A 16,928-nucleotide genomic window follows, 5' to 3' on the forward strand; every position below is an offset into this window, starting at 1 on the left:
ACGCAATTTCGATCCCTGGATTGGGAAGATCCCCTGGAGAAGGGAATGGCTACCCACTCCACTGTTTTTGCCAGGAGAATCCATCTTGGACAGAGGAGCCTGGTAGGCTGCAGACCATGGGGTCTCAAAGAGTCGGACACAACTGAGCAACACAGCACAAACATTGAACAAGTACAGTGAGAGTTTCTGGGCCCCCCATAGCCCATGGTATTACTGACACAGATTGTCATACCTGCATCAGCTGCTTGATTTCCTCCAGTGAGGTGCAGAGGAGAGGACATTGTCTTGGTGTCTAATCCTGGTCCCAAAGGGGAATTCCAAGAAGAGTGAATCAGCTAGTTATATGGCAGCACCACGCTTGTTGTGGCATAGGTCTCCTGACATCATCCCCTTTTTTTTACAAATCCATCCAATTAGAACTTTGGTCTTGGCTTTATGCCTACCATGATACCTGTGAAAAAAATCTGAGGGGGCAGAACTCTATTTTGAAGGAAAAGTCAGTGTTTACACCCAGGAGGTCCTTCCTTCCAGGTTTCTGAGCTTTCCTAACTTTACCCGAGGAGCAACCCCATCCAGCCCCAGCAGGGTTGTATCCATGGCAACCTTAGGGACCCCATTCTCATAGATGGGGTTTGCAGTGTGCAACTTCAGGGCCATTTTCAAAGACCCTGCCCAAGCCTGGCGTGAACTCTCCCTGATGTGGAGCTGCTGTGTCTGTACCCTTAGGAGGCAGGAGACCAAAATGAGGAGAAATTGAGGTAGCGAGATGAGTAGAAGAGTGAGCATTGATTCATTCTTTTCCATTGAAACCTCACTTGATCACTAACAGTTCATCTCTGCTTTAATTTAACCTTCTGTCTTCCTTGAAACTGAGAGTTATCTTTAGAGAAGTCAAGAGCGGCTGCTGTTTTGAGACCAAAACAAAGACAAAGGCATTCTTCAATTTTTCCCCTCCAACACATATTAAATGTAAATACGTTGCTTATCTTAGAAAGAAAACTAATGCAAAATAAATGTATGTAAGTAAGCTGCTACTAGTAAGTCAGAGCACACACCTACAAATGGTTTCTTATCAGAGATCCATTACAGCCTTTGTTTCAGCTTCTCTTTTGAAGGTTTATATAATTCTTGTTGTAGATGATAGAATGAAAAAACAATAAAGTAGACTACTGCAACTGGCTGATATATTGACATTTGCTTTTTAAAACAATCTGAAATTATGAAATCTTCTCTCAGAAAATCCAAAATGACTTTATCCCAATTTTAACTAGTTTACTTTCAGCAACACTCACATCTTGAGCAACATGGAATGATTCCAAGAAGGGAAGAAAGGCTTCTTTTGCTCGTCATTTTATTTACAGGATTTGTGTCTGCACAGTGGAGAAAAATGTTCTATTTGCTTCAGAGATGGACATAGATTTCCAAGCCATTTGGCTCGAGAGCTGGTTTAAATGGGAATGAATTTAATATACCTTTAATTCTCTGAAATAAGAGAACTCCAGCTGAGGTTTGGTCCAGGGCAAAGTCAGCTCTCGACACTGAAGAGAATCTATCGCATTAATCCCAGAGGCTCAGAGTCCAAAGCTGCGTGAACAGAATGCTGGAGGATAGGAAGTGTGAGAAGAATGCTTTGAAAGAAACTTTAAAAACAGAATGACTGTTCAGAGAATACCAGACTTTGTGTGGAATCATGCAGCACTTAAGCAAAGATATAAGTAATTATGCTTGAGAAACATAGCTAATTAAAAATAACTTGATGCATAAAAGGGAAGAAAAACTAGAGAATCATTTCTCTGCTCCAGTGTTAATATGAGATGCCACAGAATGAAATAGTAGGATTTTTTTAAAATTTCATTTCACACGGGCATAGACGAGATGGAGAGGAAAATTATATTGCCCGAAAATGCCAGGGTAGATTTGCTGAAGATGTTATCATGTACTGTATTTAAAACAAAAATCTAATTGCTGTAATTTATCATACCTCTGGTTATTAAAACCATGCTAATTCAAAGATTTTAATCATTTGCCAGTTTTACACATAATGGCTTTTCCTAGAAGATACTATGAAAATTTCTGATTTTGTCAGCCTTTGTGTGACTTTTTTAGGCGTTCCTAAGTAAAATTAACATGCTTTAAACATATAATTGTGTTTACATCAGTAATAAAAATTGCTTGTGTTTCCCTTTTAGTCTGTTCAATGAAATATCTGAAACTGCTTTATAATTGCTGAGCCTAATGTGTGAGAGCACAGGCTGCTGAATCAATTTTAATTCCCTGTATACACATCTAGCTTTGTAAGGAGCAGGGTGGACCCCACCCTTCCTTTTTGATTGGAGAAAGGATTCTTTTAACAGGAGACATTTGCAAGAAAAGATTTGGCACAAAATTTGCTTCTTGGTCTTGAGAAATCAGACTCATAAGATAGTCATTGAGATAAAACCACTCTTTAAAAATTTTAGATAGTACCCTGTCTGGCTCGTAGGAGAAAGACAGGGAGGTAAGCAAGGGATGATACAGTGCAGAAGAAAAACATTCCCCAGAATTAAAGGTGGCTACTATCAGGGAAAAGGGTGGAAGGAAAAAGGAGAGTGTAGTGGGGAAAGTGTTGTTTTGCTAAGTCTGTCTGATTCTTTTGCAACCCCATGGACTATAGCCCCTCCAGGCTCCTCTGTCCAGTGGGATTTTCCCAGGCAAGAATATTGGAGTGGGTTGCCATTTCCTTCTCTCTCCAGGGGGTCTTCCCAACCCAGGGATTGAACCTGCATCTCCTGCATTGCAGGCAAATTCTTCACCACTGAGCCACCTGGGAAGCCCTGTAGTGGGAAGTAGCTTGAGAAAAAATCATTTCTCTGCTGTGGGTGTGGAGGCATTGGGGAAATACAGCCCATCTCCACATAATACATGTGTTGTGTTTTCAGCTGCTCAGTCACATCACACTCTTTGTGGCCCCATGGACTGTAGCCTGCCCGGCTCCTCTGTCTATGGTATTCTCCAGACAAGAATACTAGAGTGGGTTGCCGTTTCCTCCTCCAGGGGATCTTCCTGACCCAGGGTTCCAACCTGCGCCTCTTGCATCTCCTGTGTTGGTAGGCGGGTTCTTTACCACTAGCGCCACCTGGGAAGTCCCACATAATGCATGGGCTACAGCAAATTGTCTCCACCCTTGGGAGAAGCATGGTGGTTTGATCTGGTTTTTATGTACCTCAATAAGAGGAGACTATGGTCTTTTATACTAAAGGATTCTTGAGGGTAACATTATGATTTACAATATTATTTGAAAGTGAAAGAAAAAAATATAAAAGTTTCCTAAATCATAAGTTAGCCCTACCCTACCTCCAGACCAAACCCATGACATTCAATAGGTTTGTAGAATCAAGTTCAAAAGCCAGAATGTGAAGGGGCTTTGAAGCCCGTATGGGACTTGCTTAGGGTCACAGAGGCAGGAACACACCCCATAGCTGCTCAGTCCTAGCCCACGTCTAGTTTCCCCTCCTACGAATCCTCCTCTCTGAACCTGATCCCATGAACACACTTCCGCCTGCTATCTTTCCCCAGCCCCATGCCCAGAGCCATGATCTCTGCCTGAGGAGTAACCAGGTGTTCTTCCTGCAGGTGCCAAGTTCCCCATTAAGTGGACGGCCCCCGAAGCAGCCCTGTATGGGAGGTTCACAATCAAGTCTGACGTGTGGTCTTTTGGAATCTTACTCACAGAGCTGGTCACCAAAGGAAGAGTTCCGTACCCAGGTAAGAGCCAGACACAGCAGAAATGGGCTTGAGTGGATGTTCTCCCAACACTATTTGGGGAGTCCTCACCCTGGTTGCCTTCTCAGTCCCATTGTCAGCTTGCTGCCAAGTGTGGGAATTTGAAGAACATGGACAGGTATTTAGCCAGGGAAAAGCAGAAGTGGGAGCCCCCGTGGTATGTAGACAAGCAGCCATTGTGAATTGTGTGCCAGGATTAATGCAGTTAGCAGCTGGTGAATGCTTCAGTCCACCCCAGTCCATGGGCTCTCTCCTCTCCCCTCTCAGTAGGAGTGTGTGTCCCTGGCTCCCAAGACGGAAATGTCACTGGCAGAACTGTACAGATGGAGTTTGTAGACCCTTCTGGGAAAGAGACGGAGAAAAGCCCCCACTGCTTTTTAATTATGCCATAGCACTGACCCATGGCGTGAACCTGGTGGGAAGATGCCAGTACCTGCCCTCTCTGCAGGCCCTGCTCCAGGTGGCTGGAGAGAGCAGAGGCACAGAGGAAATGCAATGTAGAAGCCATTCACTACACGTTTCTTGGGTTTCTTGGGGATTAGGAGGTTGTTTTAGGGGGAGAGAGGGTTGACTGCTCTACACAGCTAATTGGATCTCAGTTCCTGGACTAGGGATTGAACCTGACCCCCCAAAGTGAGAGCCTGGAATCCTAACCACTAGGCCACCAGGGAACTCCTTCACTGCAGGTTTCTGAATGATTGAAATATGCTCTACAAAAGTAAATATATGTACATGCTAAATCTCTTCAGTCAGGTCCAACTCTTTGAGACCCCATGGACTGTAACCTAAGAGGCTCCTCTGTCCATGGGATTCTCCAGGCAAGAATACTGGAGTGGGTTTGCTGTGCACTCCTCCAGAGGATCTTCCTGACCCAAGGATCAAACCCCTGTCTGTTATGTCTCCTGCACTGGCAGGCAGGTTCTGTACCACTAGTGCCTCCTGAAAGTGAAAGTGTTAGTCACTCAGTCGTGTCTGACTCTTTGCGACCCTCTGGACTCTACTGTCCATGGAATTCTCTAGGAGTGGGTTGCCATTTCCTTCTCCAGGGGATCTTCCCAACTCAGGGATTGAATCTGGGTCTCCTGCATTGTAGGCACATTCTTTACCATCTGAGCCACTGGGGAAGCCCAAAAGCAAGTGTAGTGTCAAGAAATTGGAGATTGTTAAGCCCTGGAGTTTTTCTGGATTATCAGAGTCATGCTCTCCAAAGAAACCACGGGTTGAGGTGATTTGGGCTTAAATTCATTAACTTAGACAGATACTGATGTAAAGGACACTTGTGCCGTTTCACCTCCATGCTTTAATGGTTATAGCACAGGGACGATCTGCTTTCTGAAATGTTAAGGACATATTGTTCTGTTACTGTTGAGTGAAGAAAGAGCATAGCTCCCCATCATGCCCTGCCTAAGAGAGGAGCTTTTAAAAATTAAAAAAAAGAATCATAAACACAGTGATAGAAATGATAGCGGAGATTACTGGGGAATTGAGAGCTCTTGCAAATCCTGGGTTTGTAATCGTATCTTTGCAGTCAGAGGAGCCGGTGAGGGCAGATTAATTTGTAGTCCCTTTGTTCCTTTTTTATGATTGTTTCTGGTCATCTTTGGAGAATGCAGAGAAGTAAAGAAGATCTCTTCCTGGGTTGGTCATAAGCCTCAAGACTCCTCTAAGAGAGCCGGGTTGGCACAGAGGCAAAATTTGACAAATTCCCTATCTGTGAACTACCAGCACTGGGTGGTTAGAGATGTGGGCGGAAGTCAGTTTTATTGATGCTGCTGCAGCGGCTGCTGCTCCCTGTGCACACGAGTGGGCAGCTGCCCTGGGAGTAGCCAGCCAGAAGAAAGGGCTGCCCTGGAGGGGCCTGGAACCCAGCACAGGCATTTCTGAATCGCTTCTCAAGGGGGAGAATTTTGTCAGTGCTTGGCATTTTGAAGATGTGAAGGCACCTCTTTTTTTCATTGTTTGAATTTTGAATGAATTTCTTCCTGAACCCCCCAGGTTTAGCCACCCGATGTGTTGTGGGGTGGGGGAAGGTTAATGTCTTGCATTTCTGTGAAACCTTTACTTCCAAGAAGACAAAGCCACTTTTTGTTTCTCAGGGTCACACACAGGAGCCAAGACAAAGGTCTGGAGGCGGGGGCCTGGGAGGAGGAAGGCAGGTGTGCGTTTCTGAGGGAGAGTCTTTTGTCAGGTTTGGTTTAGGCATAAAGAAAGCAGTCTCCTTTTACAACTGAGGCAGGATTTTCATTCATTCAGTTTAGCATCAGTCAGTGTGATCGTGCCTGGCTTGATTACCTGGGAAGTAAGTACTGTGAATAAGACATTCATACTCTCAGCAAACATTGATGAGAACAGGCCTGAAGGAGACACTGTTTTAGTTCCTGGGGGATAGAACAGTGAGCGGAGAAATAAATTCAGTCCCTGCACTCATAGAGCTTACAGTCAGATGGATGAAATATACATCTGATCCAGGTAGAAAGCAGCCCTTTTTTATTACTTCTCTATAATTAGAGGAAATCATCTTTGGAGGATGCAATACTTGAACTCACTCACTGTGGGCCCCCAGTCTTAATCCTGATAATGAGGCAAGGGCTCCGGATTCAGGTGTCTGCACACAGCAGGTCCTGAGAAGGGCTTTTCGCTCAGAATCCTGTGAGGATGGCCAAGGAGTTTGACAAGAGAACTCAGTCCACTTTATCATGCTTAGTTATACACTTGGAACAACCGCTGATGTGCTGGGGGCTTTGGTAGCCACCCGGATTCTGTGAGGGTGGCCGAGCAAAGGGGCCGTGTCTGGGAAGCTTCATGCAGCAGAAGGTACATAGGGTTTCCCCTTCACATTGAGGAGGAATGATCCCAGACAAGGATGGATGTGTGGGAAGGCGCCAAGGCCTGGGTGGAGGCCACCAGGATATGAACCTGCAGAGAAGGCTGTGAGGTGGGGTTACCTGGCCGGACCCTGTGGAGAGGGCCTGGTGCAGCCACAGGGAGGCCTGGCCCGTCTGTAGCAGGGGCCTGGAGCTGTGTCAGCGGGGAGTGACAGGAGCCACAGAAAGTTGTTCCCAAACCTATTGCTCGCCAAGGATGCTGCTTGTTTTTGTTCTCAGTGTAACTGTAATCATATTTAATTGTGCCTCGAATTTCACAGTACACTTTTCTTGAGGGAGAGGCTTTTACAGAAGGATTCCAATTACAGGATGATTGCCTTAACGAAGGGGAACAATTTCTAAGGAACAGTTTCTTTCAGCCTCATCCAATGGCACCATAGAAGGAAGGCCCTTCCTGTCCTCATTCTCACTGTCTCTTGGAGGCCAGGTGGGCAGTGTGTGCCGAGGGGCTGTGTCTCCACTGACCAGAGTCCTTGTGCCTGGGGGTAGCACCCAGGACAGACTCTCAGATCTGTCCACTGTGATTCCCATCCTAACTTCTTAATGCAGTTATTTCTCAGTTGGCTAGAGGGTATTTTGAAGTAATTCTTGTTTCAAGAGCAGTAGGCAGCAATACATTTTTCTTTCATACCTGAGAATGGCCTTCTGTCCTCTTCACGCACAGAAAAGGTACTTTGGCTAGTGGTGAGGATGAGGGTCAAGGGAGAGATGAAAGTGACTTCTAAATGGATTTTATGAAAGCTTTCCAGGCAGTTTTGCCCAGTGTGAAAGAAGGTCTAGAAAAAGAATCAGAGAAGGAACTTGGAGTAGTATTTGGAAGGTGTAACTGAATGAAGGGCTAAAGGAAGGAGGCAAAAATAAAATGTTGGGTTGGTTGGTTATTTAGCAAGTTTTACAAAACGGATGGTTGGAAAGTAAAGGAAGAATGAGAATCTCAAATTGAGTGAAAGCCTGGAAGCCAAATTAAAAATACTGAAATGTGATTCTGAGATTAACAGGGAGGTAGTGGAGAGGAGTCCCATCACCCTACCAGACAAAGAAGGCTGCTTCCAAGATGTGTAACAGAGATGCTCTGAAGAACAGCTCTGTTTTCCAGATTCCCACAGCCTGACCTGAGTGCCTCCTCAGCCGAGCTGTACAGCTTGCTTTACTATTAGCCCAGGCTCAGAACCATTCTTTGCATCAAGATTATACCTGATTTTGTGCCGATAAATTGTTACATATGAGAATTGAAAGTACTTAAAACTGTTTTCTAGGATTGATGCATAAAATCTGAGTAATGCATTTTAACCTATTTTTTTTTCACCTCCAAATCCTTCTTTTCTTCTTTGTCTCCACTGCCGCTGCCCTGCGGCGGGCTGTCATCCTGTGCTGCAGGAACCCCCTTCATGGAACTTCCTACTTCCTGTCTCTCCCCCACCACCACCCCACCATCTATCATTGTCACCATCAGAGTTATCCTAGAAACAGATCCACTTATCCTACCTCTGCTAGTTAAAAAGTCCATGGCTTCCCCTTGCCTTTCAGATAAACTCCAGAAGCCTTTGTCTGGCATAGTCCTTCTTAACTCTTTCCTTCAATCATTCCACAGATATTTGTTGAGTACCTGCTATATGCCAGATACTGTTTAGGTCCCCAGGAGTGTAGCATTAAACCAACAGACAAAAATTATCCTCCAAAACTTTTCACTCCTCAGAGGAGAGAGACAATCAACAAAGACAAATAAGCAAAATACATTCCTCATTGGCTGGTGGTAATGGGTAGGGAGGAGAATAAAATGGGGAAGGGCAGAGAGGGTGGCAGGGGAGGACATCACCAGGAAGGTGACATCTGAGGAAGAAGGCTCAGGTTAACTGGGGGAGGAGCCACCCTTCAGAGGGAACCAGAGCACAGAGGCTCTGAAGAAGCGGTGTGGCTGGAGCAGGAGGGCCCAGAGGCCCCAGACAGATCAGTGGGGCCTTCTGAGGCCATGGTTAGGGCATTTGCTCTCAGCGAGATGAGGACTGACTGAGGGGCTTCGACCGGGTGACATCATCAGACACGATTTCTCTCGTGCTGCTCCTGACCCTTGTCACCAAGAGATTTCTTTCAAACGTGCAAGTCTGTCTTCTCAGCTCCACTCTCTGCCTCAGAATCCGTCCAGTCTTAACCCAAAGGCCCCCTCCTTTGTGTCTCCTTCTCCATATCTCTTCCTTGGTTGCTCCTTCTGCTCGCTGCCATGCCACTGGGTACCTCTCTGTTGAAGCCCTTATCTGTGTGTCTCTGTTTCTCAGTAGCTCTGAACCCTGAGAAGGGGGCTCCTTTAGTAGACTCTCAGTAAGTCGAAGCGGATGGATGGAAGAATGGGTGGAGGGATAGAGGGCTGAATTGGATGGGTGGGCAGAGGGGAAAGAAAGATTAGCCCAAGAGGCTTTTGAAATAAGACTTTGCTCATAGCCTGCAAAACCTTTCAACTCTATTTCATCATCTCCAAACATAAATAAGGCGTGTTTTTCCCAGCCGCAGAGTAGCCTCTGTCCTCAAAGTTGTTCTGGGAAATTGACCCCATGGTCAGTTCAAACACCACGTCCCAGCACCATTCTAGGTGGAATGTCCTGGCCGTTCTGGGCCCTGGCTCTCCACTGAACACCTGCTTTGGGAATTTGTCAGGATCTGGCAAAGCAGGAACATTCTCTTAAACATATCACATTTATTCATGCATTTGCAGTGCTTTCAACTCTTTTAACAACTGACAGCTGCCTGACTTTTGTGAATGCATCTAGTCATTTGATAATGACTTGAAGAGGAAGATAAATTAGTGAATAGCACTTTCCTTGAAGAATTACAAGTCTCCACCTTCATCGTCCCTCCGCCGCACTCAGATGCCTTCTGACAGAGCCTGAACTGTAGATCTAAATTCCTCTGTGTTCAGCAGCCCATCATTGTCACCTGTACTCTTATCCCCACTGTGCCCAGCATGATAACGGGGGCAGGTTTCTCCTGGGAGAGGAAGAGGTCAGGACTCTCCAGCCAGGAGAATGGGAATTGGGATGAAACTTCAAATCTCAGCCAAGAGTGCTTAGTCTTCTGCCTTCCCTGCTCCCATGCACAGTCCTCAGGCTTTTCTTTTTTGGTTCCTGTTGTTCTCTCCAGAGGAGTCCTGCCTGGAATGCCCAGGAGTCGTGTTGTTACCTCCCCCGATAAGGTTTCTCTTGGCCCATGTGACCGCTGGAGGAGAGTGCAGGAGAAGGGGGCAGACAGGGAGGGGCTCTCTGCTCCCCTGTCCTACCCTCTGCTGCTCCTCTGTACCCCTGTGCATTTCCATGGCCTGCCCAGTGGGCACCCTCACCCTCTCTGTCACTTTTTCACTGTTACTGGGACGAAGGAGCTGTTGATGATACTGTATTATCAACTTTAACTTTTGTGTGTTATGGGACCTGAGTAACTGTCATTTCTGTGTTTATTAATAGAGTGGGCTTCATAAAAACAGGTGTCCTAAGCTTATCTGGTTAAGATGCAGAAAGAGAAACAAGTCATCGTTGCGCTGCCTCAAGGTCACTCCTTTATTTTCAGCTCTCCTCTTTGAGCAACATCTATCTGCCCAGAGTCTGTACTTTGATCTCATAACCAAAACCAAACTTGAAGTGTCCCAGTTGTAGCCCAGTAAGATAACTAGAGCACATGGGCATCTGATAGCACGCGCTCGTGCTGAGCAAGCACCATTAACGGCACCCTCCTTCCTTCCGCCCTCCCTGCGCTCCCAGCACAGCTCAGCAGACAAGTAAACAGAAGGGCTTTTTACAGAGTTTGTGTAGAGAAGCCAGGGGGAGCCTCTGACAAAAAGCCTGATGCACAATAGCGTCTAATTTCCTTTCAACAGAAAGCTCGGTTTGCAGAAGTAAGCTGCATATCTGAGAACCTGAGCGTCATTCCCATTGTCAAAGGGCCTAATTATTCACATGACACAATAATCTAGGCTCTTGCAACCCCTAGTCCAATCCAGATACAAACCTGGATGGGTAACAGCAAAAATCCCCACTTGTATAGCCACAGCCCCTGGGAGATCCGCATTAGGAAACTGAAATGGTGAGCTGTCAGGCCCAACTCTCCGTTCGTAGAAGACACTTCAGAGAGCTGAAAGCACAGTGAGTGTGGAGATATTCCGTTGACAATTAGAGAAACTGAGGCAGGGAAAGTCAATCACCTGCTGAGACGCAGAGTTGAAAAAGTCAAGTGGCTCCGCAATGAAAATGGTTTTCTTAACTGTGAAAGTCGCTCAGTCGTGTTCAACTCTTTGCAACCCCGTGGACTCTGCAGTCTGTGGAATCCTCCAGGCCAGAATACTGGAGTGGGTAGACTTTTACATCTCCAGGGGATCTTCCCTGGAGATCAAAAAAAAAAAGCAAGGAAACACCACTGAATTAATAGCTACCTCAAGGAAGAGGCATAGGAAAGTGTAAAATAAAAAGAGGGAGGAGAAAAAGGAGAGAAGGGACGGAAAATACACACATGTGAAAGCAGACACTATTGGCAACCATACGTGGTAAGGATTGGAAAGTGAGAGCTGGAAACTTGACCTTAATTCAGGAACCAAGAGGAAGCCAGCAGCATGATTTGGAAGGATAATACGGTCATAATGGCAGGAAGTGAAATCAGTCCACTTGGCCAGAGAATCTCAACTGCAGGGTGTGGGGCAGACCCACTGGAAATGAGGCTACCAGTGACCATGTTTGAGAGCCTGAAATGCAGGGTGACAGGAGACCCCCTGTGGAAGGTGCAGGAAGAGGTATCTGAAAGTAAACCCCGGCACAGCAGACTCCACAGGTGTTCTGTGAACTGAGTCTCACTGGGTTATGTACCCTGTGAGAGTGACCTGTGGAAATGGTCCATTTTCCTGACTGACCCCAAGGAGAGCAGAAAGGTAAGGAACCACTGAGGTGGGGGCAGAGGAGGACAGGCTGGAGTGAAAACAGCCAGTGTGTCTGCTCGCTGGTCACCAAGCCCTGTGCCTCTTCTCTGACGTGGAGGCTGGGAACCAGGCAACATGCCCTGGGGAGCTTTGTGACCATAACACAGTTAGATGCCACAGGCTGGCATAGAGCACCCTCCTGTTGAAAAACACTCTCTATTGTAGCTTCCACTAAGAACTGTTGGTGACAAAGTTTTCCTAAAACATACAACCATGTTTTAAAGTTTCTCCCTAAGAAGGACAAAATAGGCAGAGCATTCCTGGGCAGCCTCCTCCCCACCCCCACCCACTTCCTCAGTTGGAAGTAAGATACAAAGATTCTTCCCTTTCCCCACGTCCCTCAGGACTCCGCTGACCTCCCTAAACTCAATGTCGTGTATGTTCCCTTCCCAGTCCCTGGCCCTTACCCTCCCTGGTGGCTCAGATGGTAAAGAATCTGCCTATAATCCAGGAGACCTGGGTTCGATCCCTGGGTTGGGAAAATCCCCTGGAGAAGGGAATGGCTACCCACTCCAGTATTCTTGCCTGGAGAATTCCATGGACAGAGGAGCCTGGCGGGCTACAGTGCATGGGGTCGCCAAGAGTCAGACATGACTGAAGCAACTAACACTTTCACTTTTCACTTTCAAAAAGAGCTCATGAAATAGTAGTATGAAGAGGAAAATCCATTTTTACTAAAAAGCAATTCTTAAATATGATTTTTCAAAGTTCTTATAGCCAAGAATGCGCCTTTTTGAAAAAAATATGAACACAGCCCACTTACTTGGGCTATTGTTTGTTAAGTGAAAAGTGACCCAAGCCTTGCTGAGTGAGCATCTCTTGGTTGTGCAGTTCACACTGCCAGGGACCATCATGAAGGTGCTGGGTCCACTTCTGGCTTATGGATGCTTGGAAAAGAGCCAGTCCCATTCAGACTGTCATTGTCAGCCAAGTGCATGGTCTTATATCCCACTTTTCTGGCAAAACTGATGTTGGTATGTTTCTTGTTGGCCTGGTGCATCGAATTGGTTGTGTGTGCTCTCCATGCTGGGAGAACCTGGGGAGTGGCATGAGAAGAGGGAGAGGAGAAGCAAGAAGAGGATGCAGGCAGAAGGGAGGTGGAGGGCATGGACAGGAGCTGCCGGCGAGGCCAGCTGGTGCCCTATACCATAAGGGCCAAGGCCCAGCTCCATCCCTGGTCCCAGCTGCTCAGGAAGCAGGCTGCTTCCCTAGATGCTACATGTTGAGGGTTGAGCTGTGTCCCTGACTCAGGCAGAGCACTGGAAAAACAGGCTTGACCCAAGTGGCCAATTAAACTTTCCATTGGTGGAGACTGGATCAAGACTTAAAAAAAAAAAAAAATACATGAAATCTTTCCACTTGAGTAGTTTGTTTTTTAATGACATGAATCCTGTAATGACATAAGGTCTGCAGAGCAATAGGAGAATGATTAGCTAAGCTCTGTGGTGTGGTTTTGGATGATTCCAGTGCCGTAATAAAGCATTAGAAGGAGGCATTTGGGTTTGGGCAGGGGGGTGTAACCACCTCCAGCAGGGCCTGTCGGACCTTCTGAGGTTCAGGTCGTCCACCTCTCTCTCCTCCAGTCCTCACAGGCTCCTGGCAGGACCAGGGACAAGGGGGACTTCTGCAGGTTCAGGCATGTGTCTTCTGAGATGTTATGAAACCAAGGACTGTACTGAAATACAAAGCACACACTTTGGAGAAGGCCAGTCCTGGTATGGGCTCATGCTCTCTTCCTAACCTTTCTGGGCTCCTGGAATGTGGTGGCTGCTCTCCTCTCATGCCAGAGCTTCACAGCCAAAACCCTTGGGACTGGACGTGCTTCACAGTCAGACTTGGTTTTCTTTTTCAAAAGTCCATATAGTGCTTAGACCATAATTTATATGACACCTTAGGAGGGTCTGGGGCTGCACTCTGTTCAGACACATCCTTAATTTTTCAGCAGTATGTATAAATGAAGAAAAACAGTCGAGCACCTCACACCAGGTCAGGTTTTATGGCCGAGTAAGGTGAGCTCAGATCAGTTTGCTGTCAGGGAAGTTCCTAGAACTTGTGCTTTGCAGAGCTTGTTGGATTAGGGGTTGTGGATGAGGAAATGCTGCTCCTTGTCCCTTGCCCTGTTTGTCCAGAGCACTGCGGGGCACTTCAGTGGCAACCCCAGCATCTCCCCTTGCTTCCAGCGCCCCCACCCGTCCTCGCTCCACCCTGACTTATCAAAATGAATTTTCAGTGGTCGGAAGAGGACATAAGGTAATTAACTACAGAGCTGACCAATCATCCAACTGAAGAGAGCCCCTGTGAAGTCACGCATGGTGTGGAGGAAGGGGACCCAGATTCAACTACTGAGCCTCTCTCACTAAAATAAGGGGCACCGCCAAAATATGAGCAATTATGTTAGAATAATTAAATTGAAGGCCTACTTCAACACAACAGGAACAATACACAGATTTTATCACCTCAAGGAATTACAGTGGCAGAGAATAAGAAAGCATCCTGAAAGGATTTGGATAAGCATGTGGCTGACAGTCACGGGAGCTGGAATCAGCCCAACTCCAAAAGCAACACCAAAGAGAGCTGGCAACAGATCCCAGAATCTGAGGGATTCTGGGGGACAGGGGGACAGGGTTGTGACCTGGCCCTGCTGCTCTGGCTGGGTGGTTCTACTCAGTGGGTTGCCGTCTCCTCCAGAAGTTGCTACATGTATGCACTGTGTCCTGCTGATCAGAGTCCTGAGAGCCAGGGGAAGAGTTCTGGGTTTCTGAGTGGCTGAAACTTGGGTTTTTGCTTTTACAAATTAACTGGGTCAGAAGTTGGAGAGGATTCCAGATTATAGGCTCAGGGCCAAGGAGCAGCCAAAACATACAAGGGCTTGGCAGGCGATGGCAGAACACGATACGGCTGAAAAGGGAAGCAAACCAGAGAAGAGAGCCTGGCAGTGACTGAAAAAGGGGTCAGAGCATTCGGCTCCCCCGTCCACCCCTCATGTGGTATTTCCTGTTCTGTTGAGAAGGCCAGTGTGCAGGAAACCTGCACTCCCCAGAGGGCTGGCAGTCTCCCAGAATGTCTCCTGTTAGCTCCAGGCATCCCGATGTCTCTGTATCGGGCAGCTCCCCCAGAGGGTCACAGAGGTCTCCATGATAGATGGCCTGTCCGAGGTCATCAGTAAACAGTGCCCTGTCTCCCTGTCAGAGTCATCTTAACCCAGGGCACCTGGGGGTCACTGGGCCGGACGGTGCCCAGAGTGATGGCGTGATGTCAGATCTCAAATGGCACAATTCTGAGAGTTTGTCCAGGGACGAGGACAGCCAGTTTATGAAATACACCAATGGAGCTTATAGGTCCTCAGAACAAAGGACAGTTTAGTTTTCATTCCCTGGATTTGTTTTTATCTGCTTCATTCATACTTTTGTCAGCGTAATTGAGGTATAATTTACATACAATAGAATTCTACAGTTTTAAGATTCAGTGAGTTGTGACAAACATAAACAGTCACACCTCCACACTCAGGATATAGAACATGGGTTGGCAGCCTACAGTTTCTAGGCCAGATCTGGCTCCCACCGTGTCTTTGTTTTCTGCATTTTCAGAGTTGTAGAAAAATAAATAAAATGAAGGATATGAGGCAGAGATAGTATGCAACCTAAAATCTTTACTGCCTGGCCTTTACAAGGAGGGTTTGCTGATACAGAACGTTTCCATCACCCTCGTGTTCCCTGCGGCCTCTTTGCAGGATTGCCCTCCCCGTCACCCCTGGCAACCACTGATCTGCTTTCTATCACTATAGTTTTTGCCTTTTCTAGAATTTCATATAAATGAAATCATGCAGTACGTTGCCTTTTGTGTCTGGCTTCTTTCACTTCTAATGCTTTTGAGATTCATCCTCTGGGGCTTCACGTGTGTCAGTAGGGGAGTCCTTTTTTATTTCTGAGTGGTGAGATAGTCCATTGAAGACAGGGTTCGCCTCTGGGTGAGGTGGGGGCACTCAACATGTTTTAACCACCTGTAGGCTCCAGAGAAAAGAAAGAGAAGACGCAGGGGCACCCACTCTCATGGCCCTTGTCTTTGCAGGCATGAACAACCGGGAGGTGCTGGAGCAGGTGGAGCGCGGCTACAGGATGCCCTGTCCGCAGGACTGCCCCATCTCCCTCCACGAGCTCATGATACACTGCTGGAAAAAGGACCCCGAAGAGCGGCCCACTTTCGAGTACCTGCAGGGCTTCCTGGAAGACTACTTCACCGCGACAGAGCCTCAGTATCAACCCGGGGAAAACCTGTAAGACCTGGGTCTGCAGAGAGAGGCCTGGTCCCAGAGGCTTCCCCGCCCCCTCCCCATTAGCTTTCAATTCCATAGCCAGCTGCTCCGAGCAGAGCAGCCAGAACCGTCCAGGATCAGATTGCATGTGACTCTGAAGCTGACGAACTTCCATGGCCCTCATTCATGACACTTACCCCCAAATCTGAACCTCCTCTGTGAAGCATTCGAGACAGAACCTTGTTATTTCTCAGACTTTGGAAATGCGTTGTATCGATGTTACGTAAAAGGCCAAACCTCTGTTCAGTGTAAATAGTTACTCCAGTGCCAACGATCCTAGTGCTTTCCTTTTTTTAAAATGCAAATCCTTTGTGATTTTAACTCTGTCTTCACCTGATTCAACTAAAAAAAAAGTATTATTTTCCAAAAGTGGCCTCTTTGTCTAAAACAATAAAATTTTTTTTCATGTTTTAACAAAAACCAATCAGGACAGGTGTTTGGTTTTTTTTTCTTTTTTTTATAAATATGAATATATATCATCTATATATCCCTGTGCATACACCATGTGGGTGCTAATGTGGAGACCATGGCCAACGTGGGCCACAAAGCTTCAGGACCCAGAATGAGGATTTGACTGGAAAATCAACATAAAAGCACTGGTGTTATTCTGAAAACCAGTGGCCTTGCTTTTTGGCTTTTGCAAAACATGTTTGTTTGTTTGTTTAATTTGGATTGTACTTTTTTGGTTCATGACTGTGCCTGTAGATGGCTGTTACTTTGATTCTTTTCATCAGGGCCCAAGCCGAATTCACAATTTCTTTTTCCAGCATTTGCTTCAACTTACTATGGTTTGTTCTTGAAACTTAAAAGTGAGCCTCTTTAAAGCAAGCAAGTGGCCAGTACCACCAGGGAAACTAGAGGATGGATACCACATAAACTTCTTGTATAAAAACATGAATGCTGAAATGTTTCCAACTTTTTTTATTTAATAAACCTTGTAACCACATTTAAATGGTCTAAAATCCATAGCATTGTAGTCATGGCAACATGCTAAATTTTCTCATGCAACTAAACCTTACAG

The 16,928-nt window shown here is 46.5% G+C and overlaps 1 protein-coding gene across 27 annotated transcripts in view; it reads left to right on the top strand.

Annotated features, from left to right (window-relative positions):
- FYN (FYN proto-oncogene, Src family tyrosine kinase) overlaps nucleotides 1–16,331 on the top strand; it is a 209,416-nt gene extending 193,085 nt beyond the window's left edge. For all 27 annotated transcript variants that reach the window (XM_081530570.1, XM_081530554.1, XM_081530569.1 and 24 more), the window contains 2 exons: nucleotides 3,613–3,744; nucleotides 15,664–16,331. In XM_081530570.1, the coding sequence (XP_081386696.1) occupies nucleotides 3,613–3,744; nucleotides 15,664–15,872 (341 nt within the window). In that variant the 3' untranslated portion in view covers nucleotides 15,873–16,331. The remainder of the gene's footprint in view (nucleotides 1–3,612; nucleotides 3,745–15,663) is intronic.
- The last annotated feature ends 597 nt before the right edge of the window (nucleotides 16,332–16,928 follow it).

Source organism: Giraffa tippelskirchi, chromosome 9 (genome assembly GCF_054371585.1).
Source record: "Giraffa tippelskirchi isolate mGirTip1 chromosome 9, T2T-mGirTip1v1.2.pri, whole genome shotgun sequence".
NCBI lineage: Eukaryota > Metazoa > Chordata > Mammalia > Artiodactyla > Giraffidae > Giraffa > Giraffa tippelskirchi.